A 26062-nucleotide genomic window follows, 5' to 3' on the forward strand; every position below is an offset into this window, starting at 1 on the left:
AAGAGACTAGTTAAAACATCTTGAAAACTCTAGATGAGATTCAGTACTTGAAAATCAACCTAAAAGAAATAAAAGGAAAAACTGTAAATCTCGATGTGTATTTAACAGACAGCTCTTGTTGGTTACTCCCCCCCCCTTTTTTTTTTTTTTTTTTTGCGGTATGCGGGCCTCTCACTGTTGTGGCCTCTCCCGTCGCGGAGCACAGGCTCCAGACGCGCAGGCTCCAGACGCGCAGGCTCCAGACGCGCAGGCTCAGCGGCCATGGCTCACGGGCCCAGCCACTCCGCGGCATGTGGGATCTTCCCGGACCAGGGCACGAACCCGTGTCCCCTGCATCGGCAGGCGGACTCTCAAGCACTGTGCCACCAGGGAAGCCCTACTCCTCTTTTTTAATCGTTAGAGTACTGCTAAAAACTTTTTGAAATGAAGGGAAGATGCTAAAACATGTTCAAGTGTTCTCTATCATTGATCTACATTTTTTTCCTAATGCAATTGTTTGTTTCTTGCCAGGCCCATAGTTTTTCATTAACTTGTCTACTGTGTTCCAATTTTAGATTCATTTCAAAGGCTTTTATATATTTTCTTTCTTCATGATAGGAAATGACTGATCAACTCACTCATTCTCTGTTATTTTTCATGCCGATGGGCTAATATCCTGTAGAGTCATTTTTAAAATTATGTTTTAGCCTTACAGTACTGCCTGCATATATAAAAGAAGGGGACTACTAGCTTCAACACAGCTTCTAATGGATTTAACCTAGATTAATCTGTCATAAATCTGTAAACCTTGAGAGTCAATGTTTATAATTAATCCACACGCTATACCTTAAAACAAAGCTGAAAATCTATATAAAGGTAATGAAAAATATAAATTCTTCCACAGGTCACACGTCTAGCTGAGAGACTCATTATCTTTCTCTATTTTGTTTTGCCTGTTTTTGTTTGTTTGTTTGTTTTAATTTCCTTCTTCCTTAATTTCCTCATACTCTTTTCTTCTTTCCTTTTTTCCTTCTTTCCATCCTTTTTTCCCCTGCCCTTTACTTCTCCTTCCTCCCTGCTTCCCTCCTTCCTTCATGTGTTCTTTCACTCTTTTTCTTTTAAGTTTTTTGTCTTCCCTAACTTTCCCACCATGTTTCTTCCTTTCAGTATGTTTTCACTCTATTATTTTCCTTTCTTTGTATTTTTTCAATCTCTATGTTAAATTTGCCATATGTTCACTGAAAACTAGGTAGGTATAATGGAAAGAATAGAAGATAAAATGAGGACCCCACCTTCCTTCCTTTATCCCTTCATTCTGTCCTTTCTTAAACACGTATTTATTGAAAACTTCTTATGTGCACATGTCCAGGAATTTCAGGTGCAGATTCATGTTTTTTCTTCACAACATTCCTACAAGTGAGTATGGAGGCAGTGGTTAAGCAAGGTTAATTAGCTTGCATAAGCTCATACAGTGAGTTGTAGGAGTAGAAAATGACAATCTATTCCAGGATCCCTAGCTTAGCCAAATTCTTTATACCTCTTTCACTTCCTAGATTTCTTTGTTTTAGGCAAATCACTTGGCAACCGTTTCATATTTTAGCACTCTGGGAAATGGGCACAATACTTGCCTCTTTATCTTCTTACTCAATAGAAAAGATGCCCTAAATTGTGCCAGGCACTGAATAATCAAGTCTTATGATGATTTTGGGCTATTTGGGCTATTATACCCTGTGCACATTTTATCCTTATTTCCATGCCCAGGTGCTGCAAGAGGAAAAAAAGACATTTTTAACCAAACTCAATTTAGGTTGAATAGAATATTCATTTAGGACAAATTTTTAGGACAGGAGGTGGTATATATGAATTAGCAGGCTATTTTAAAAAATATGACAGAATAGCACTAGAAAGGAAAGAAGAGGAGGAGGAAACTATCAATAGCTATGATCAGCTTTCTTCACTGTAGAGGAACAAACTAGAAGGACTATCATCTGTAAATGATTGCTTAAAAATTCAAAAATAATTAATTAAAGAATAATTTATTTAATGCTGATATCTTGGGTTTGTAGCAAGCAGCAGTGTAATATTCTGTGGATGCTTAGCTATTTAAGATATTTTATTTTTACAGACTTTTTGTGTCCCTGTATCTTTTGAGATACAGTCAGGAAAATATGATTACTAGTTGAGAATTTGTAGCTGTTGTTAGTTTTCTGTATATTGAGAAAAACACTCCCAAACTCCAAATAGGAACCACACTGAACAGTTTAGAAAAACTGCCAAGGGAGAGGGTAAGACATATCATACATCAAAATTTATTTATTTTCAGTTACTTAAAAGTTAGTTTAAAATAAGCAAATCTAACATGATGATAGTGGCTTGGTGATTCATCTGTAAGTGGCTCCATTTTGTAAGAGGAAAAAAAATGTGGATCTCTTTAGTTATCTACAAGATAGCAGGTTTAATTATATCTTTTCCAACAGGAAAAAAAGTTTATAGTGCTTCTTCTTGTTTGGTAGCCCTGGGGTTAAATATTCAATATCATCATTATTACATCTGAATCACTATTTATGCAGAAGTTTTTTAACGCAAAGAAGGAGAAGCAGATCTAATACTGACTATTTTGGAATATTTAGCCCTAACTATCTGGGCACACCATAAGCAACATATTTTATTTTACTAGTTTCCCATATTCATGAATAATGCATCACTAGTCATACTTCTCAGATCATCTTATTCTGTATCCTCAACCTGACTGAAATTCTCAAATGCATTTAATCATGCCAAATCCCGGTGTGTTCTTTGGAAGCCATATAGGCATATCATGAGCAGATACTTAGTCCTTATTTTGACTGGACAACATTTTAAATAGTTAAATGACATTTTTCAATACAGCCGAAAGGATAAATGAATCCCGTAAGTCACTGCTAGCTTTTATTCAGAGAGACAAGTCTCCTTGACAGTTACTTTAAAAGACAAGTCTCAAGATATTTGTTTTCCCTTTTAAATTCTCTCGCTTTTGCACATAAGCTCTGCATTATTTAGGCTAGTTAACATGCAGAACAGAAAGCTGTTTCTTAACTTTTTTCCCCCTCTTTTTGAAGATAATTTAATTCACATTAACTGGGATTCTACACATTTTATACTTTCTGATCTGTTTAAAGATTCTTTAAACTCTTTTTTCTTTTAAATGCTGATACACTTGTAAAGTCCACCCAAGTAATAATTCAGAGATTATACTGTGTTGAAGACACATAATCTCTTTAACTTTCTCAATTTTACCATCTTTTCCTGTCCTAGTATAAAAAAAAAAGCAGCAAATTAGGATTTAAGCAGTAAAAAATGTGATTTTAAAGTAAGCAAAATAATAATTATGTAAAAATTGTTTCTTTGGGGGAAATGAGAGATTATACCTAGTCAAGTAGAGTACTAATTATTACTTATAGCATTTAATATGATATAGTTGCAAGTAACAATAGATTGTTTCAATTAACATTGAACAGCTAGTAATTATAAAATACAATGCTACTTGCCAGACAAATCACTAACTTACATACACCTAATCTTTGAAATTAAATTAGTTTACATTTCTTGTAAGCTTCCTGTAGTATGCATTTTTAACATTTATTAATTTCAATAATTTTAAAATAAACTTATTAAAAGATGTCTTTTTTCATCTACTATTCTGGGGCTTTATTTTAAAGAAATGTATTTGGCAGTATAATTTATAGTACAAAAACATGAATTTATCATCTTTCATATATGAAAACTATTGTTTTTCTATAATTAATTGATAAATATTCTAAAAATGTAAGCTTTTGACTCCTTTAAATTATGCCAAGAAAAGAAGACATTGATTAAAAATATATAATTTTTGATAATTTAGAATCAATATTCTCCCATTCAAATATATGTGTGGAAAAGATACATAGCATAGTAGTTAGAGTAACAGTGACGATAACAGCAGAAAAATATACTAACAGTGATGATAACAGCAGAAAAATATACTAAGTGTTTCTATATGTAGATCTTTATGCTAAGCACTCAACACTCTTGTCTCATTTAATCCTCATAACAGCCCAATGCGATAGACTCTGTTAAGTAATTTGCCGGAGGTTACATTGCTGGTAAGTGGAAGAACGTGGACTCAATCAGACTTCCTTTGCTCAGATCCCAGGGTGTTAATCACTCTGATTCATTGATTCCCTCCAGTGAAGAGATGAAAGTAAAGGTTTTCACAAAGTGAATGTAAAAGTTTACACTGTGCATGGTTCCCTGGTTTTTTGCTCCGAGATACCATTATGAAAAAGTATGAGGTATGTAAGTGTACTTAAAGGCACCACTCTTTACCTCATTATATTTTAATGTACATTGATTTCCCCATCCCTACAGACTAAATCTCAGCTTCGTGGGTTACAACTATATATTCTCAAATAATCTAAAATTTTGGATATTAATCAGTTTCCTGATTAATACAGGGAATCAAGTTAGATAAGTATCACCCAGATATCTCTTTGTGTTCATTTTCTCTTAAGAATCAGTACAGTCAGATTTTCTTTCCCAATTTAACCAACCCAATTGTGATTAATATGTCCTACCTAATCTCTTTGGTGCTTTGTTTGCCGGAAATGACTGTCCATACTTCTTTTTCTATTCTTAAAGCATTTATTTCCACTCTCACATTCAGTTCACCAAGGAGTGGTTCAGCATCTCCTGTTCTCAGAAGTTCAGCCCAGCACACTGTGGTTTCCAAACATGGCTTTTCTGTCTCTGGAATGAAAATGATCCAAAACCTCATAATTGAGGTGTCTTTCTACCATGTAGAATTAAAAATGGACACATATTATGAAGACGCAACCTTTTCTTAGCTGAATATGGCTTTAATAATAGTAGAAGTTTGAGGCTTTTTACCAACATAGTAGTTTACACTCCTTATTTTGACTTAGATACAAAATTCTTCATCCCATTCAAAGACCAACTGAGGGACAGCTGTCCCAATGTCATTCAGGCCCTGGAACTTCTACACACGTTTCTTGAGTTTTCACCTTTCTGTTTGTTCCAACTAAAAATGTTCCCCTTATTTCAATCTAAGACTGTTGAGATTCCTACTATATCTGAAGTCCAGAGACATTGCTTTTTCTAGCTTTCTTCTATGTATAGGGAAATGCTTTTCTACTTGAATTCAGCTTAGGTAAATATGCCTTTTTTCCTACTTATAACATGAGTTTATAATACATTGATGTGTTATTGATTGAGAGAGAGTGTGGTATAGCAGTTAAGAGCATAGCTCTGAAGTCAGAATGTCTGGGTTTGCAACCTCATTAACACTCACTATATGCAAACTCTTGGGTAACTCACTTAACTTCTCTGTGCTTTAGTTTCCTCATCTGTAAAATGGGGGCAATATACCACCTGCCCCACAAGGTTGCTGTGAGCATTGAATGAGTTAATATTTGTAATGTCTTAGAATAGTGCCTGATGCATCAATATTTCTTGAATGAATGAATTTACTTTTGCAGGTTATGTTACCATAATAGTGTGACCTATCTTCCCTGAAACTGAAAACTTCATGCCAGCTTTTTGCAGTAAAGTTTGTCTCTTATTTTCTCTGTATAGTGAAATTTCCTCTGTGTTCCCCTGTCCTGTCATAACCAAGTCCTAATTCCACTAGTCCTTGGCTTATTTGCAGAAAGAGAAGGTTGACAAATTAGCAAAATTCCCACCAAATACTTCACTTAAGTACTCACAGAGTACAATGCAATGATTAATACAGTACACAAAAATTTTAACTATGCCATTTAAAGGAAACTCCTAAAGCATATGCTTTAGTGATGATTTTCATTACAATACTTGTAGTTTTATCTTTTTTTTTTTTTTTTTTTGGTATAGTATTGATTCATTTGAATTGTACAAGACCCTGGGCAAAATACAAAAGCTTGCTAAAATTAATTCCATCTAGCCAGTCTGTTTTGCCTAAGAGCCAGTGAAGCTAATTCATTGAACACATGGAAAAATCTGTTTACACCATGAAACCTCTTTTCCTATGCGATGCCCACTGCTGGCAAAGTAAAAACTGAAAACATTGGCAAAAAAAAAAAAAAAAAGAGACTTAAATAAAGAGCATGCATGGCAGAAGGTAGAGATAAATAGTTGATCATCACTCTCTGCTAATCTCACTGTACTCTGCGTTGTTGCATTACCATAATTTTGCCACGATTATCTGTGAAATTATGTTGACTGTTAAGTTCTGATTCATGCTTTTCTTAAGTCATCTGCAGAAGAGATGACATTCTAATTGCACTCCTGAATTTTTTTGCACTATGAGTTTGTTAAGCACAGAAACGTTTTACTTAAAAAAAAAAAGCCCTAAATGTATGTAGTTTGACATTGTGACAGATTAATACATAGGCATTAGACCAGCGGTACAATTAGACAGCTTAAATGTGTCCTACATCTTAATGTCTATATGACTTTAAGAAGTCATATTAAGTCTTCCTTTTTTAAAGGGTCTGTTGCCATTTTGCTGATTGATATAAATCAAAGTCTATCCGAGGATTTAAGTGGATTATGAGAAGGTTCATCACGATTACACATAATTCTAGAAAATTGGAATCTAGGGAATTAACTGTAAATTCAGAATGTCCCAAGGTAAGAAACTGTATTTACAGTAGACTTCCTGAAGTGGTTATTGAGGATGTGACTAACTCTTATTTGTTGAGTTAACTGAATTCTTTTTTGTGTGTGTGGTATGCGGGCCTCTCACTGTTGTGGCCTCTCCCGTTGTGGAGCACAGGCTCCGGACGCGCAGGCTCAGCGGCCATGGCCCACGGGCCCAGCCGCTCTGTGGCATGTGGGATCTTCCCAGACTGCGGCATGAACCCGTGTCCCCTGCATCAGCAGGCGGACTCTCAACCACTGCGCCACCAGAGAAGCCCCTGAATTCCTTTTTAATGAGGATAAAATTTTAGTCTCTGAAGTACAATTTGAAATGACAGATAAAAATACAATTTAAAATTCACATGACATTGTGTGCATATTAAAATTATATTTTATATTAAATATCACATAATATATAGCTTACTCAGAAGTAGCCAGAAGTACACAGATTTCTACATGATATGATTTAAGCTATAGATTCAGTGTGACCCAGAATAAAATATTTATTTTACATAGGGATTGAGTACACACATATAAATATACATACACATACTTTTTAAAAACTACAACAAAATATTTACAAAATAATGTGAACATGGTGTAAACTGGTTATAACCTTGTAAGTGGGTTCAACCACCAACCAGAGGATCATGATTCTCTGTTTGAAAAGCACTGATGTAAATTGCCCATGATCCTACTCACTTAACATGTACCCATCAGGTTGCTACGAAAAGGCAAATAAGATTTATTGAACTAAGATAGGTAGGCATATTGCCTACAATAGTTCCTATTAAAATACACCCACATTACAAGAATGAGAGAAGAGAGCTTTCTTCTTTTCATTTTCCATCACATAGAATACCTTTCCTTCATGACTCCATGCTTTGAAATTTTTCTTCTATGATACAAGCTGTGTAAAAGCCCAAAATAAATTTTATTTCCCAAGTTTATTATTGAAAGATTTGTATAACTGCCAACCAGAGGTCCTGAAAACATTAAAATAACTATAAAATAGCTACCACCCATGACCAAAGAAGCTTAACAAATTAGTTCATACGTGTAGCCTTGTGACCACTAAGTATAGGCTTTTCCCCTTAGACTTTACTTTGCATCCACTACTGCTTCCAGTGACCCCACTAGCCTGTCCCAGGCTGAGGATGAGGACTGCATATTTTTCTGTAAAATATATCCATGGGTTATTTCAATCAATTCCATTGTTCTGTTGGAAAGCAAATCTCAACTAGAGATTATAGGACAGGCTCTGAAAGAGGGTAAGGAGAGTGAGTAGTAAAGAAATTCATTCAGATCTGCACATACTGAAACACTTCACCTTCTGTTATTGGCCAATTACATTGTGTTTGCAATTAACATATGTCCTTATCCTCCATTTACCTATGGCCATTGTGGAATTAGACAGAATCATCAGGGATGACATGCAATATGTCTCCCTACCTGTTTTATTTTTAAATTAATTAATTAATTAGTTTGGCTGTGTTGGGTCTTCGTTTCTGTGCGAGGGCTTCCTCCAGTTGCAGCGAGCGGGGTCACTGTTCATCACGGTGCGCGGGCCTCTCACTGTCGTGGCCTCTTATTGTGGAGCACAGGCTCCAGACACGCAGGCTCAGTAGTTGTGGCTCATGGGCCCAGTTGCTCCGCGGCACGTGGGATCCTCCCAGACCAGGGCTCGAACCCATGTCCCCTGCATTGGCAGGCAGACTCTCAACCACTGCACCACCAGGGAAGCCCTCCCTACCTGGTTTTGATCCATCCATTAAAAAGGCACTTATTGAGCATGTGACTGGCTCGGTGCTAGCGTCCCAAGTACACAGTTAAGTAACTTGTGAATCCTAGCCACAGGGAGTTACATGTTACAGAAAAAGTCACATGAATGGTTTAGTGCAATACATTAAATGCTGTGGTAGAGACAGGCATAGGATGAAGACTAGAGAGGCAAAGAGAAGTCAGAATTAGACAGCCTGGTTAGAAGAAATCTCAAAGTTGAAATGCTGAAACTGGATTTTGAAGTATTTGTGGGAGACTGATGACAAGGCAATGAATAGCAGAAGAAGCAAGGCATTAGGATTATGAAGACATGGAACAGCAAAGGGCTTTCTAGAAATGACAACTACAGTAGGTCTGTTGAAGTGGCAAATGGGAGCATATAAGAATGGAAAGAGGTAAGCAGGACCCTGATCCTGAAGGAACTTCTGTGCAAAAATACAAAGTTGGAAACATATATCGAAATTTATACAAGAGGGTTTTAAAGTAGGGAGAGATTTATTCTACTTACTGTTCTTAAAACTATCATAAGGGTGCTTTTTAATTAGGCACTTTCCTGCTAATTACTAAGAGGGAACAGGACAAACAGACAAATGTGACACAAGTAATAAATATTAGGAAGTCAAAAGCACCATAATAATCTGACAGCCATCATTAAGGTTGTACCCTGGTACCTGGCTCTCCTTCCTATATGTTATGCCAAATTCTCTTTCTTTTCTCTTCTTGGGAATCACACTACCCAAATTTTGAATGCCTTAAAGTGGATTCTCTGGTAATAATCCCAGAGACAGCTATCACTGAGGTCCGGAGGAGGAAGATGTTATCACTCAGAAAGGAGAGCTGTTAGCACTTTGCTGGACTCTGTTGATTGGTCAGATACAAATAACTTGCACTATTAGATACTAGAATGTAGCAAAATTTTCAAAAGTGTAAAACAAAAATTCCTGAGCAGATACTCAAAAATTAGGTAAACATGACTCAATGAAAACTTTGAAAATCAAAATTTTTCCACTCCATTTCCTTCAATGGATGAAATATGGGTAGAAAGGACCAAATATATGCTGTCTTACTCTGAACAGAGAAGTGGTGAGAGTGTATCAGTTGCCATTGCAACTGTAACAAATTACTAGAAACTCAGTGTCTTAAAACAACAAAAATTTATTCTCTTACAGTTCTGTAAGTCAGAGGTCTGACCATGGGTCTCCAGGAGCTAAAATCAAAGTCTCAGCAGCACTGCCTTCCTTTCTGGAAGATTGAGGAGACAATCTGTTTCCTTGCCTTTTCCAGTCTCTGGAGCCTGTCCACATTCTTTGGTTTGTATCCTAGCCGCCTATAATCTCCCTATTTTAAGGACAGTTTATTAGGAAAATTACCACCTGCAACCTTAATTTTCCTTTGCCCTGTGATCTAACATGTTCACAGGTTCTGGGGACTAGGATGTAGACATTTTAGGAGGGGAACCATCTTTCCGCCTACCACAGTAAGGTTGTGGGCTCAGTGAGGCATTTACAGCGTCACAGGGAGCATTTGAAGTGCCTCTGAATCCATGGAGCATGAAAAGGTATAATGTAGGCATAAGAGGATCTCCAGAGCTTGCTTATCTGCTCATCACAGGCTCACAGGGAGATTCAACAGTGAGACTTAGTCACTCTCTGAAGAAATAGGAAGTAAATAAAGGAAAACATTTCAATGAGCAGCAAAAATCAATGAAGCAAACTGATCCAGTTTTGCTTCATTGATTTCCCCCACTTGAACTGCTCATTGAGTCCTGTTTGCTAGTCATCAGAGATCATTTCCTTCCTTTTCCTTTTATTTACCTGCTCTAAGCTCCCAAGCCCTTCAACACTCTTTTGGTCCTAATCGTGTTTGCCAATTTTAGTTTAACTGATCAACTTACTGACCAGAGTTAAGGAGCCAGTATTCCAACAGTTTTTAAACTCTCCCCATAAATATTGTTTCAGCTCCTACTAAAAAGCTTTCAGAGCCTCATCTCTCAAAAGTACTTCAGGACTCAGGGTTTTTGTGAAACTTTCCTCAGTAAGGAACACAAAGGAGGAACTCTGTCTTTCTCCCGGATCATAATAACTAATAGAATTCCGTTACAACACAGCTTCTTGTTACAGGAGTATTTTCAACTAGATAAGCTTTCTGTATGATAAATATTTCAACAGGTGCTCCCATGCAAATAGTTTGAGAATGTGTTTTTAAAATGGCCACATCATTAGAATAATTGTATAGTTTCTCAGGATCACTACATTGAAGGAGAAAATGAACAGGTGTTGTGATTTTGCCACATTTAGAAAAAATTAATAAAGTAATATCTTTAGTAAATCTAAATTGCTATGATTTTCCTCTGTGGAAAAAATAATCATATTATGTTACAGTTCTATTTCATACATGATTTGAGCTTTAACATAGCCTATTTTAGACTTTCACACAAAATAATGCATTGAAAAAATACATAGAAAAAATTTATATCATATTATGGCTACTGTAGTGATTCTCTTTCTTTTTAAAACATTCCCAAATACTAAATTAATTTGTTTCAATATTTAACATGTTCACATTAAATGTTTAGATATTTAATACCAGCTACTTATTATACAACCTATTTTGTAACTTTTCACTTTAAAAAATGCTTTATCATGAGGGAACCCTGCTACACTGTTGGTGGGAATGTAAATTGGTGCAGCCGCTATGGAAAACAGTATGGCAGTTCCTTAAAACCTAAAAATAGAACTACCATATGATCCAGTAATCCCACTCCTAAGCATGTATCTGTAAAAGAGGAAAACTCTAATTCAAAAAGATACATGCACGCCAATATTCACAGCAGCACTATTTACAATAGCCAAGACATGGAAGCAACCTAAATGTCCATCGACTGAGGAATGGATAAAGAAGATGTGAGATACACACACACACACACACACACACACACACACACACATATATACACACACAATGAAATATTATTCAGCTATAAAAAAGAATGAACTATTGATATTTGCAGCAACATGGATGGACCTAGATTCCATCAGCATTAATTCACCACTTACTGAGTGAAGTAAGTCAGATGGAGAAAGACAAATATTATATGATATCATTTACATGTGGAATCTAAAAAATAATACAAATGAATCTATATACAAAAGAGAAACAGACTCACAGACATAGAAAACAAACTTATGGTTACCCAAGAGGAAAGTAGAAGGGATAAATTAGGAGTACGGGATTAACAAATATACACCACTACATATAAAATAGATAAACCACAAGTGTTTACTGTATAGCACAGGGAACCATATTCAATATCTTGTAATAACCTATACTATAAAAGAATTCAAATATATATATGTATAACTGAATCACTTTGCCATACACTTGAAACTAACACAATATTGTAAATCAACTGTACTTCAATTAAAAAATGCTTTATCATGGTTTATATGGGAGGAAAGAAGGTTTGAGAAAATATACTTTAATTGATTTTTCCAGTTTCCTTTTTTTCAGCTTTTTTATTTGTATAGAATTACATGTTATATGAAGAAGCAAAGATAAAATGGGCACTGCCTTCAAGACTACAATCCAAAGATAATATTCTTACAGTTAATAGAGCCTTTATGTATTATTTTAGAATAAATATCCATTCCTAAAGACAATGTTAATATTTCTTGAGGATATATATTTTACAATTTTTTAGCCAGTATTGAAAACATTGAAGATTTGAGATCATTACTGGAAAGTGACTCTAAATTGATATTTGCAACTCTTTTAGAAGCATTCACTTCACACTTTACTGTATGTAAAACAAATGTACAGTGGCTAACACATTTTATTAATTAAAAAAAACTCATCTGTATCATTATTGTTTTGTATAAAGTTCCTTAATGACAAGAATTCACCTATTCATCTCCCTTCTCATGGTTAGTGAAGATCCAGCTGCTGGCAATTCAAGACACCGGTGTAAATGTTGGATGTAGATTCTAGGAAAGAAAATACATTTCAAGTTAGTGATCAGCAATCAGTAAAATCCACCCACAAGTATGAATCTGCTATTAATACAAAGCCTTATAACTTGTTGGGGGTTTTTAGATTTAGGCATTTAAACGACCTACGTACAATATTAACATAATCAAATCTAAATTATTTTCCTTACTTCTAAATACGTGTTTCAGAATTTGTTTTTTTGTTTGTTAATTTTAAATCATTCTGTCACTGTTTGAATGGCAATTTATTTACCACATGTAAATTTCTATATTTCAAGGATGAATGTTGATCTGTTAAATATTTCTTAACCAGTGATTTAAACTCAAATGAAAAAAGGTATCAGTATAAAAATGCACCCTTCTTTCTTCCATCCACCAGGATGCTGAAACCCTTACTCTGGTATCTTGAACCCCACTGAAATTTTATGCGGACTTTATGGGCACATGCTTTATGGAGGGAGGCAATACTTACACTTTTCATCAGATTATTAGTCTATGACACCCAAAGCAAATAATTTCTAATTTAAGGAAACCCAAGAGACCAGAAGAAAAATCATGAAAGCTTTGATTATTGCAGTGGAAAAATAAACATAAATGACCCACACAACCAGAATTTGGTCTATTTTCAGTGGGATGATCAACCGCTAACTTGTGTAATAGTGTCCCCAATGTCATTCTGGGTTTTATAAACTCTTCTGATCAATTTTGGAGCATCTTCTCATTTCCAGCACTTAATTCCTCTCCTTTACACTCTCCTCCCTTAATACTCCCTTAACCTCCACCACGTCTAATTTTGCATTCGTCAATAGGGAAATCAAAGTGAAGCCCCAGCTCTGATGTGCATAAATAGATCACTCTCCAGCAGCCACCATACATTTTTCTGCTGTAGTGCAGTTTTCATGTACCAACCAGCAGAATCATGTTTGAGTTGATTCAGCAGGACTGCTTGAGACTTGGCTTGCAGTCTCCACTGTATACGCTAATACCACATTCAGAATGACAGTGGTCTAAGCCTCAGGGCAGTAAATGCTTCTTGAGATACATTCAATTGCTGTTTAACTGAGTTTAGCCTAAGGTACAGAGAAAAGTTGCTGATGCTTTCAAACCTGTTTAAACATTTTAATATTGTCTTGGCATGTCAGCCTGAACTAGAGCACTGTTAGGTGAAAAATGCAGTGAAATCCTGTAATTACAGGACCAAAATTTCCAGAGCTTTCTATGGGAGACCTCTGCTTGAACTACTGATTAAATGTGCTTACAGCCCTGAAAATGTTTATGCTTTCCATAATATTGGTCAGTTTGTTGCCCATGATAAGAAGACATAAAAGAAGTAGAATATATTGTTGCCACATCTCAGGGTGTTTTTTGATTTACTGCAGATAATATAGTATGTCCATGATCATGATCTCAGTGACTTATTGCTGCCTCAAGGAACTCTCCCCACCCCCTAAAGAGACAAAATCAAACAAACAAGCATAACTTATGAGCTTCAAACAACAAAGATTGATTACTTTTATACTTCTGTGGATTGACTATTGCTTCTTTTGCAAGTTTTTCCTGGATCACTCATGTGGCTGCATTCACTTGGGGGCTTCGCTGGGGGTAGGCTCCACTGGGCCAACTGAGGTAACTTAGTCTGTCTCTCAAAAAATGTTTCATCTTCAAAGAGGCTAGATCACGCTTTCTGTCAGAATGGAGATGGCAGTCTTCCAAGGGCAAAAGCAGAAGCTGCTAGGACTCTTGAGACCTCTCCTGGAAATTGCACAGTATCACTCCAGTTGTCAAAGCTAGCCCAGCTTCAAGGGCTGTGGAAATAGGATCTCGACAGTAGGGGCAGTGATGTCACACTCCAAAGGGCTGTGTATAGGAAGATGAGAGGAACGTCTGGCCTTATTTTGCAACTTAAAACAAGCACGTACATACATCATAAAGTCTGCGTAGTTTGTATGCTAGATGGCTTTTATGTCTCATTGTTTTTGATCTCTGAAGGGTGTACCGCATGTACGACCGCTTTTTGTTGTCTTTTCTTGATTTTCAACCTCTTAGTCTTAGCTTATTGCTAATTTTTAACATGTCATTAAAAGGGAGCTCTTTTTTTTTTATGTTGTGGCCCATGCAGGCAAAGCAAGATAACAACCCAACATCTTAGGGGCAAGTCTCTTTCAAATGAAAACGATTAATTGTGAGGTTGATCTGTTTAGGTTGTAAAGATAACTGCAACTAATAGAGCATTTGCCCTTCAGTTTTGAGCAACTATAATGACAAATTCTGAATAAATCTTCACTGCCAAAGTCTTAATAAAGACGTGTTAAGGGGAACATCTGATATAAGTAACCAGTGACCACTGTATTTTCCTAAGTAGGTGGTAGCTCTGGCATACTGCAGACTCTATCAGCATAAATCCATGAGTACTATTGGAAAAGAAACTCCAAATACATGCCCTCTTGACTGATGATTGTTACTAGGTCCACAGTAAGTTATCTGAAATCCTTGGAAACAAATAAATCTTAAAAATTAAATCTTTCATATATTAGAAAAGGTAATATCATGCATGTATATAATTTTAAAGATCAAAGAGTCTGAGACAGTGTCCTTAATTAAACACTGTTTCTCCCGGAAAACATATAAATATTCACACTATGTGAGATAAATAAAGATGAAAAATAACCTTGTACTGAAAGTCAGGTTTGTTGTAAATTTATGGGAAAAAAAGCTTTTGGTTTTCAAAGCTATTTTGAGGACTGAGTTGCAGATAAGGGATTGTGCACCTGAAGTTTCTAATATTTACTGAGGGCCCACTGTGTGTCAAGAACTATTACAAATACTTTACCTTTATTAACACATTAAATCTTCACAATAATCCTAAGAAGTTAATTCATTCTTATGCTCTTTATAAAGATGAGGAAATTTAAATGAATCAAGTAACTTGTTTAAAGTTACATACTTATTAAGTGACAAAGTTAGGATTTGAGTTCAGGGATCCTGGTTCTGGAGCCTATTCCCTTAATACCCATTCATTCAGGGAAGACGGCAGAGAGGAAAAAAAAAATCTATACTTCTTTAAATCTCTCCAGGGGCTGTGACCTACTATTTACCTAAAATCTACAAGGCACCAGACACCATGATATAAACTTTATATACATTAACTCATTTATCCCCATAATACATGGGAAGTAGGTATTATTACTTCACATATGAGGAACTTGAGGCTCAAAGAAATTATGTCCAAAGTCACACAATTTATACATAATGGGATCAGAATCACACTCAGCACTGCTGGGACTCCTAATCTCCCGTTCTTTTCACAAGTTCCACTCTGTCTTGAGAGAAGCACTCAGGAGAGGTATAATTGAGAGTGAAGTAAGGGTTGGTTGGATAAACGATCTTTATTCTCTTCTAATTCAGTTGAATCAAGTGATTTCATGATAACTTAGAATACAATGTAGAAATCTTAACCCCCTTGTAGTAACACTGGATAACACTTACTTGCAAAACTATAAATTTCCCCTTCTTCCAGAAAGTGTTGGGATATTTGGAGGATCACTTACTGCTTATCTGAGTCAGTGATTTCCATCTTCTTCATGATCTGTTATGTGCTTATCTTTAACTTTCCCAAATTCCCCAAATAGATCAAAGGCGGGGATCTTTAGGCCATTTATATAAAAAAGCCAAGTCTGACTCAGTACTCAATTTTTGGATCTCGCCCCCTCACACCTAAATTTTATTGCCTATAATAATAATGTTCCAGTAAAACATTTATGTAATTATTTGTTCTCAGATTTATTATGTAAGGCAAAAGTAAATCATTTTCTGACAGCTATTATAAAATAAAGCATTTGATTGAATCATTAGAATAAAAATGATATTTTCATTTGGACTAAAGAAAATAAAGGTAATGTTAAATTATTTGTTGGAAAATCAACAGATTTATCTGCCTTTATTTGTTGTTCATCCTTTTGTAAAAGTTGTTTGTAGTCCACCAAATTCCACCAGAATTAGGTGTGTCTCTAGAAAAAGAAATCTTTGGATAACTGGAAGTCAAGACATATAAAGAGAGAAATAAGTACTTTAAAAAGGAATAAGGGAAAAGGTGCCTGTGTGTGATTTTTCTCCTCAAAAGAAGAGAATAGCACAATTTTTTATTTGCAAAATTTTGTCAAATAATGTTAAGAATGTGCTAAGTGCACAGGAAGGATGTGACTGTCTCGGAGTTTACACATTGATTAGCAATCCATTTATTTCATACGGTCAGAGAATTATTTGTATATTAAACAAATAAGCAATTGATACATATAGCTTTAAGTATCTGAGCTTAAAGCAAAACAAAACAAAGAAAAACTCTGGAAATATTTAAAAACTAAATGCAACATTTTCATGCTTCTTTTAGGAAATGGAAATAATCCTTTTATCTTCAGCCCCAAGCCAAGGGTCTGGAATAGGAATGGGTGACCAGGATTCTGGCAGAATGCATAACTGAGTCCATCAAAATCTTTACTGGTGCAGAGCTGTCTTTAAGAGTCTTAACAATTCCAGTGCTCTCCTATAATAATACTTCTAAAGGCTTCTGAATTGTATAGGACAGCTTCCTGAAACATCAAATGCCTCCATAAATCTGGGCTTTCCTTTTTATTTCTAATGATGCTACGTATTGTCTGTCGCTACTTGCTGAGGTCATTGCAGCAGTATCTTCTCACCACCCACTCATTTCCCTGCCTCTTAAGAGCAAATACATTTCTTTTCAGAGAAAGAACTTGACTTCTTAAATTAGTTATAATTACCTCCACTTTAGGAAATGTATAGTTTTAAAAAGGTTGAATTATTATTTTTTTCATTAAGTAGTAAAATTTGCGTCTTTGTGGCATCTATTTCCTGTGCTCGTCAGATATGTTTCTTTTCTCTTTCTTTGGGGACTCTAGCTTTTTCTTATGGCTGTGGGTAGCAGTAATTGACCTCTAAATAACTTTGTTGTTACATTTTAAGAAGAAGCAATATGGTGTTATGGAAAACACTAAAGTGAAAGTCAAAACACTTGTTCTTTGGCCTCAGCTCTTCCGTAGTCTGGACCCCTCACTGTTTCCATCCTCCTTGCTGTTGGGTTGAGGTGATAAGTAAAAGAGATGAAATGTGGGGAAGTATTTTATGTGTTGTACATTGTTTGATATTATGATGGCTGAAAACTGTCTACTTTTGAGAGGGAAATTAACTTTATGTCTAAGAAAGGACTTTAACTTTCTAAAGTTATGTAACGTTTCTAGTAAATAGCATAGCTAGGTAAAAATGGAGAACTCTGCAAATGATGCTAAAGCAACAACAAGAGCTAATGAATACGATTTCTACTTCCAGTCCTTTCAAGATTTGATATGACTGAGTGCGTGTGTAGGGGGGAACCTCTAAGGAACTGAGTTGGTTATGGAAAATGCTGATAAAGAATACCATTATATTTTGATACAGAACATTTTACTTTTTTAATTGATTTACTCAGTACCAAGTAAACAGAGTTCTGATTAACTATTTTCCATTTCCACTCAGGTCAAAATGAAAGGGAAGAGTACTAAACTAAAGCGTGAAGTAATGTTCTTAGATATCACAAAACACCTTCTTCAGTGGAAGACTGAAAGACTAAGAAGGATTACTATTTATGGAAGATCTGCCTCTGTAATTCCACAACAAATAGGACATTTTAAGAGTATATCTTTTATAAAAAAGAGAAAAAAGTGCATTTGATGATTCTGTAAGACCCCATATAACTTTTGTCTTTTAAAAAACATATATATGTAATATCTACTTGAATAATTAAAATAAGAAAATACAGAAACACAGAAAAATACTATTCCACTCATGCCTTCCTTTAATAGATTGCATCATAATATAAATTGTGTTAGTTGATCATTAGCATTTTTTGAGGATTCATTTGAGTCATCAAGATTGGAAGTTTTGATTGCTTGTGATGAATCTCTTATAGCCTTTCTTGATTATTTTCTAAATTTGATGATAAACACTGCAACATGTCTCAACCAATTAGTCTTGTCAACTTCCACTGTGGTCCCCAATCAAGTCTTTGACTTTGGAAATGACAGGAGATCCTTATTAAAAGTCATGCTTATAACCCAGACTATGAAGTAAAGGCTGAGGGAATGAATTGAAGAGTATCTCACTCCTAGTTGACTGGAAATTGAGTCAATCTAAATGAATATAATTTTTTTATGAGCTACAGGGAGTTCAAGGTGCACAAGTTAAGTATAACAGGTGGGAAGAGATGTTAAAGTATTAAGGTAGCTCTATGAGCTATCCCTAAATGCATCTCAAACAAACAAAAAACAAGGTGCTATGAATTTCAAACAGGAAACACAAATTAATCCCCAAAGAGCAGCGACCTGTGTAAGTCATTGTGTAAGTAAACTGTCACATTTCGTGAGACTTAAGTAAATATAGAGAGATGATTGGAGACTATTCTGGGTCAGTTCTGCAGGGAATGACAACCACATTTGTAGAGATTTTTCCTATTTCAGTAGCAAAATTTCTGATTATTGTCTTGTGTCCTTGGTAGGCATAAGAAAAAAAGAAAAGCTTGAATTTATTTAAGCAGTGACAAAAAAAGGAATGTTTAGAGTAAAAAGTAGATCTGATCTCACACTTTGCATTTTTATAAGGTTTTCTTTCTTTCTTTCTTTCTTTCTTTTTTTTTTTTTTTTGGTCTGTTCAAAGAATTTAGGTCAGCTTCAAATAAGCAAAGTATCCCAAGACAAGAAATATTCCCAAAGAACTCAATTTGCTCATTTAAACTGACCAGATTACAAAAACCATTCACAAAATTTGTCAATAGTTTGATTTTTAAAATGCATCTAAAATTTGTGTTTGAGAGACAGAGGGAATTTAGCACAAAAAGATAAGTAGAAAAGTGCTTTATTTTTTGATGATAAAATTAATAGGATCTGCTCACTTAAAAGTCAAATAGTAGTATTTGCAACTACAATAAATAATTATCTTTGCAATTTACCTTTGGAAAAGAGAAAAGTAATTCTAGATTTCCTATGAAGAATAATGGGATTTCCTTGCTGAACTCTGAGCACACAGCATAAAAATCTCAGGTCACAGTTGTTCAAAAATCAATGAGCTGACAAATGTCAATATTTCGGTTATCCACCCATCACTGTAGGAAAAAAATGACATGTAGTATTGGACTGCCTTGATTTAGGAGTTTTGGCAGGATAAAAATTCTAAAAATATCCTTATACAAATGATAATCAAATAGGAATATCATTACAAACTACAGGGGATGTTGCGTGGAGGCAAAAGCAGAGGGTTTAAATATATTGGATATAATTTAAATAACCCCCATTCTATTTTAAACCAAGTCTACCCAGGATGCATATGCAAATCTCACTGATTTCATTTGTTGTGAATATATTTGCAGAGGTTAAATTTGTCAGTCTTTTAAGTCCCAAGCCTTGTAAGAAAATGGTACTGAATGATATAAATTGGAGCATAGTCATGTTAGTCATATTATGTTCTTTTTTTTGGCAATAAAAGAAACTGTAAAATATATTAAATAAAACCCTAGAGGTAGTTTTCTTAGAATCTGTTGAGGTGAAGCAGGTTTTTCTCTCTCTCTCACTCTCTTTTTCAAACCAAAACAAAATTTGTTAAAAAAATATTTTTAATAGTAAGAAAATATATAACTGTTCTCCAAAGACAGACACATATAATGATATAACTTAGCTTTATAGAAATAGAAGACAGATATTTCCCACTCCATTAGGCAACACCATTAATTAAGAATACAAGCCATTTCATCAAAATTGTAGAAGTTTTGACTCGATTTACCCAATACATTGCATTTCATATAATATTTCCATTCAGCAAACACACTGGCAGATGTATTTCTATGTGAACACTCAACGGACTATACTACAGCACACATTAGGTCATTAACAAGGTGGGAGGCAGGAGCGTGTGGGCTAGAGTGGGGTAGGTGGTGATACTGCTAGTGTGCTCACACTTGGAACCCACTAGTACTTTGCTTTTTTACTTTTTAACCACATAATGTGCTGTCAATTTAGGTTCTACTTCTGAGTCACCCTGATGTTTTACAATGTATTTTTACTATAAGGTTTTGCATATTTGCATTCTATGAATAATGTAGAAGCAGGAAGGAATCCAATTGGCAAAGGTACACGATTTCTGGGATAATTTATAAATACAGAAAATTATCTTTTTGGATTCAATAACTTTCCTTATGCATGTGGAAAAATTTGTACCCATAAAAATATACATGTGTACTTTATTTCTACTTGAGAATATGCACATGTACCTGTCCTGTAACACATGCATATATACCTGTCTGTTCTACACACTTAAATTTATCAGTTTGTCCATTCCTCTCTTTCTATAACATTTGATGTTTTTGCAAAACCTTATCTTTATTGGATATGAAATAAAAATTGTTCTATGAGATGATGAACAGCAGGGTGTTGAAAAAAGGGAAATAATATGGTAAAGGAAATATAGATATGTAATATATATTATATAAATGTAATATATATATATATATATATATCCCCTCCAGTTTTATATAGGTCAGGAAAACCTATTGAGAAATGGCCAACTTTAATGGCTCCGTCTCCTTGAATTTCAGATTCAAGACCTCTTCCAGATGTAGCCCTAACTGGGAAGTGTACCCGTGAGTGTGATGAGTATGGCCACTCAGACTCCTGCTGGATGCCCGTCCGCACTTCTCCGGAGAGGAAGAAGAGCCAGCCCAAACTATCTACTTTCATGCCTGTTGATGAACGAGGAAGCCAGGAAAAGCTGGCCAATGGCGAAGCCGCCATCATGGGCGACCGCAACAGAAACCTCCTGAACAAAAAGTTGACCTCATCCTATGAGACCTTCAGTGCAGCTAGTTTCAGCAAAAATGAGGAAGCCAACACTGAGGATATTCCCCTTACAAAAACGGGGGAATACAAGCCATCTCCTGTCAATACTCTCACTAGAAGAGAAGTTTACCTGTAGGCTATAAAGAAGCAACAGCAAAGTTTTTTCATGTATGAGAAGGAGGATAAGGGGTGAAAAACCTTACAAAACAAAACCTTGTAATCAAAAAGAGGGGGCTACCAAAGAGACAAAGCTTTGCCTGCCACTTCTGCCTCCAGATCGGGCCTTTAGTGAATGATACTGTTTAGCCTGATGGTAATATACAATGTAGAAACCATCCTTGTTACTTGCATGTCTAACCCCCTCACTGATTCCCAACACTGGCTCTCTCTCTTCCCCACCCCCCTCCAGAAAACAAACAAACAAACAAACAAAAAAAAAAGATGGTTGCAAGTTTCCTTCATGGTAACAAGCCTGATTAGCAGAACACAGCACACTCTCATTATCCCTAAGCTGAAGTATGATTTTAGTCACTTTGATTTAGTTCGAATGTCATCTGGTTGGTCAAAAGAAAGCAGATCAGGTGAAATATATTTCAGACGTGTGATCAGAAATGATTAATCACCGTGGAAGGCAATCCCTCAAAAATGATAAGAGTCCTTCTAAAGGTATAGTCCTTACAGAGGGGAACTCCAGAAGCAGCATTTGGGGGAGGATCACAGCTTTAATATTGTAACAAAGGCTGAAAACTAAACAATACCTGGTTGGAGATTGCAGTCCCAAATTGGCATATGTTGTTTTTCTCAAGTCAGAAGCATCAATTTCAATCCCATACCTGTATTGAATATTCTTAGTATATACATAATCTTGACCACATGTATCAATTACACTAGTTATAAGTTGTAAAAAATTATATATATATTTTTCAGAACAGCACCACTATTATCAACTAACTGGAACAATTATGTCATTAACAGGCCGAAGATCATGCGACAGATCAGGGAAATCATGAAGTAGATTTGGTCTTGATGTGGAAATCCATTAAGTAACAAAAGTCACTGAACCCAGGCATGCACAGAAGCCCTCAAACACCAGTTTATTTTACATTTTCTCTATACCCAGAAAGCGTGCATTTTCTTTTAAAATGGATTTTATTTGAAAGCTCAGAAAATGAAAAGTCAATGAGACATATTTTTGGTATTAAAATAGACAATTAGTTGAGGTTAAAGTTTAGTTTCAAAAATATTATCAGGGAAGATTTTACTTTTTAAAATCATATTTGTGGGTAGGTAGGGAAAGAAAGATACAACAGCATATAGTCTTTAAGTTCACTATAATCATTGTACAGTCAGGTTATGCTTGCTGGTCTTATCCACATTTCAAATGACCAAGTGCAATTTTTACGTGTTCAGTGCACTCTTCCATGTTAACAAAAGTGCATTAATTTTCAATCCTGTGCAATGTGGCACATTTTGAGACTCATAACTTTGAAACAAGGTGACACCCTAAAAGACTTACTCATTAATGTGATTTGAATGTTATTTAACATAATCTCCTAAAACCAAGCCAGAGTAAACAAGAAAGAAATGAGTTCTGGGCAGTGACATGTCTCATGGTATACACATCTCAAAGTTAGAAAATATGCAGTTTTTTTCAGTGTAATATAAAGAAACAGAATATGCAGGTTTTGAGTCACTTCCTCTACAGAGGATAATTTAATACAATTGGAAATTGAGCTGAGACATTCAGAAAAAGTAACAATCCAGGGACAGACTAGGTAGTGAAATGTAGAAAATATGTAGCTCTGGATAGTTTCATGCTTTGCAATATTTCTCAGACTACAACATGAAGCAGCCTGGAATATAGGTTGTTAATTCACTATAGGTCATCAAATGCTTATCTTTGAAAACCACTTCTCTGTTTGGTGGGGTACTCTTTGAAAACCACTCCTCTGTTTGGTGGGGTACCCCCACTCTTTGGTGGGGTCATTTCCTTATGCTCTTTCTTAAATGGAGTTTTCATCTTGATGTTAGTTTATGTGTAATAGTTAGGATGAAAGAAGATATGTAATTGAAGAAACAAAAACATTGGACTAAAATATCAATAATTGAACATGTTTATGTTTGATTATTATTTACATTATGGAAAGATACAATTCTAGTACTTTGTTAGGAAACTGCATTAAAGCAGTTCTGCCTTGTATAATCTGTAAGTACCTATTAAGACAAAATACTTCTAAAGATACTTATGAAATGTATACATATTTTTTCTTGCACGTTACAAAGGAAATATTCAATTGCATAACACATGTGTGCAGCAAACTTTTTAATGCATTTTTTTCTTTCTTTCATGAGACACTTGAAACATTAGATAGCTCATTTCACTCTATCTTAAAACCCTTCTGTTGTCTATAAAGCTAATACGGGTCATATGGGCTCTTTGGATTAATTGGATCCACATTCCCCAATGACGTCTGCACAACATTCAAGACAGCCATGTCATTGTCATTTAACTTGTGAGCCTCTTTAGAACTAAAATGGGTATGAAAGAATAAAATTCAGTGTACTGTAAGTATTTGCAGTAATTCTAGTAGAATTAGCTATCATAACATGTTTATTATTATAATGAGTTGGCATGACACAGAAATATATTTTGTGTTTGTATGATTTTTATTTTGAATAGGTTAAATTTGGTGCCACTCCATATATAGAGTGCTTTTGAAAAAAATCAATAAAAAGAAACAAAAAAATAATAAATGAGTGAATGCAAAATAAGCAACTGTGCCTTTTATACCTGTTGTTATGGTAAAAAAACGGTTGTTGGGTTTGGACAATGAGGGGAAATGGGCTATTCTCACCTTTTTTGACCTTGTATATTTATCCATGTTTATTTTCTGAAAATAATAAATAATATATTAAAAATTTGCCTTCTGACAAACTCAGATAGTGGAACAGTCTTAAATATCATTCATTCATAAAACAAAATTTATATGGGCTGCTTAATTCTGTCTAGAAGGCTAAAACATTTATTGTAATAGTAACACAGAGATTATCAGGGGTGAAGTCAGTCCATTTTGCAAGGTAAAATATTGATTTACAATTTGTATTCTTTCTTTTTTTGTTGTTATTTTTCTTTTAACTGCTGTTTCACTTTGGTTGTACAGTATATAAACCATATTTGTTTTCTGTACACAAGAAGCTCAAGTGAATTTTGCATGCATTATACATTAGGACACATTTATAAATTGAGTAACTATATAAATTTATGTGTATTACAACGTCTGTAGCTTCAGTCTAAAATTTAATGCTCATTTGGAACCTCCAGATATCATTATGGTTTCTGACTGGCCTGCTGCCTGAGTTTCAGAAAACAAGGGAGGCATTATATTTATGGGAAGAAAACTAAGATGGTAATGAAGATGTCTGGCTGAAAGGCTACCCTAGGAAACTGTCTTATAGGAAAATAAAACACAGAGACCAGAAGAAACTGCCAAGAATCAAAGAATCAAACAGCTATCCTAAAACAGGCATGAGAAATCTGAAGATCTCAGTAGTTTTAGGTATATTGTATCAGTAATAAATATACAATGTGTCCTTAAGGAAAAAAAAAAAAAAGAGTGAAGATGATCATGAGTATCGTAAAGCTTGTTAGTTGTGACCTGGGCAGAGGTATATATAACATCTGGAGGAAGGCATCATTTTTTCAGCTACCTAGGGTTTACTTTCAGACAAGTTTTCCTACATTTTAAAGCACTTGCATTCAGTGTGGTACGATCCGTTTGTAATGTTAATCATTGACTATTGTTCTGCTACTTGGATGTTGATAGTGAAGCAGAGAACAATTTATCATCGTTTATTATGAGTCACTATGCACGCAACTATGCTAAACATGGCAAAATGTATTAAACACTCGTCCAGTCCAACTATTTATGAAATACTTTACATAATTTAATTTGCTTTTGTACAGTTTTATGTAAATAAATTGCTTGTCATTTTTGTCTCTGCAGATTAAAATATAACATGGTCAAATGGCTTCACACTTGTCAGTGTACTTCTCTGTTGACAGGTAATTCAATTTTGATTGGACGAGAAGTGAATGGATGCATGTACCAGTTTGATTTTAAATGGTATGATTTCTGCTAAATGAAGATGGAATAAGGAAGATGATGCTGCAGTAATTGTTGATTTAGAGGGCACTGGGCATAACTGTTTATTACTTTGCCTTATAATGGAATAGACCTTGGATTCTTCAGTTTCATCAAAATAATTCCTGAGACATTTACCTAGCTGGCTTTGAAATCTTAAGTCTACAGTGGAAGAACTTCTCATCAGTAATATAAAAATTGATTTTTTTCAGGTGTTATCTAGAGAAATTTTACATTTCAGATAAAATTAATTCAAAGTCAAAATGTATCTCTGTAAAGGAAATTTGGTTTTTAATCTAAAGTAATGATGAATACAAAAAGAGACTAAAAAAAAAACCTTATATCATGTTAGATATAAAGAAACTTGAAGCAAAAATTAGAATTTTTACCTTACTCACTTTTTTTAGTTGAACTTTCTCTACTTTTTATATTTTTTCAATCATTTACTGTCTTTTATGTTAAACTATTGCATTTACTCTTCTTTGTCAGATTATTACCCTAACTATAGTGGTTATGTTGTTTATTAAATTGTTATTTATTCAAACAAGCAACTTCTCTTCTCCAATCCACCTCAGAGACTTAGAAAAGGAAAGAAAATACTTTTTATATAAGCTAATAGATTGCAAGGAATGTTTGCCCCATCTCA

The 26062-nt window shown here is 34.9% G+C and overlaps 1 protein-coding gene across 6 annotated transcripts in view; it reads left to right on the forward strand.

Annotated features, from left to right (window-relative positions):
• Positions 1-24893, forward strand: part of PCDH7 (protocadherin 7) — a 407976-nt gene extending 383083 nt beyond the window's left edge. For 4 of the 6 annotated variants that reach the window (XM_030832237.2, XM_060299225.1, XM_060299226.1 and 1 more), the window contains one exon: positions 21034-24893. In XM_030832237.2, coding sequence (XP_030688097.1) covers positions 21034-21410 — 377 coding nt within the window. In that variant the 3' untranslated portion in view covers positions 21411-24893. The remainder of the gene's footprint in view (positions 1-21033) is intronic. The other 2 variants (XM_060299228.1, XM_030832238.2) reach the window with 2 other exon arrangements.
• Positions 24894-26062: the final 1169 nt, after the last annotated feature.

Source organism: Globicephala melas, chromosome 5 (genome assembly GCF_963455315.2).
Source record: "Globicephala melas chromosome 5, mGloMel1.2, whole genome shotgun sequence".
Classification (NCBI taxonomy): domain Eukaryota; kingdom Metazoa; phylum Chordata; class Mammalia; order Artiodactyla; family Delphinidae; genus Globicephala; species Globicephala melas.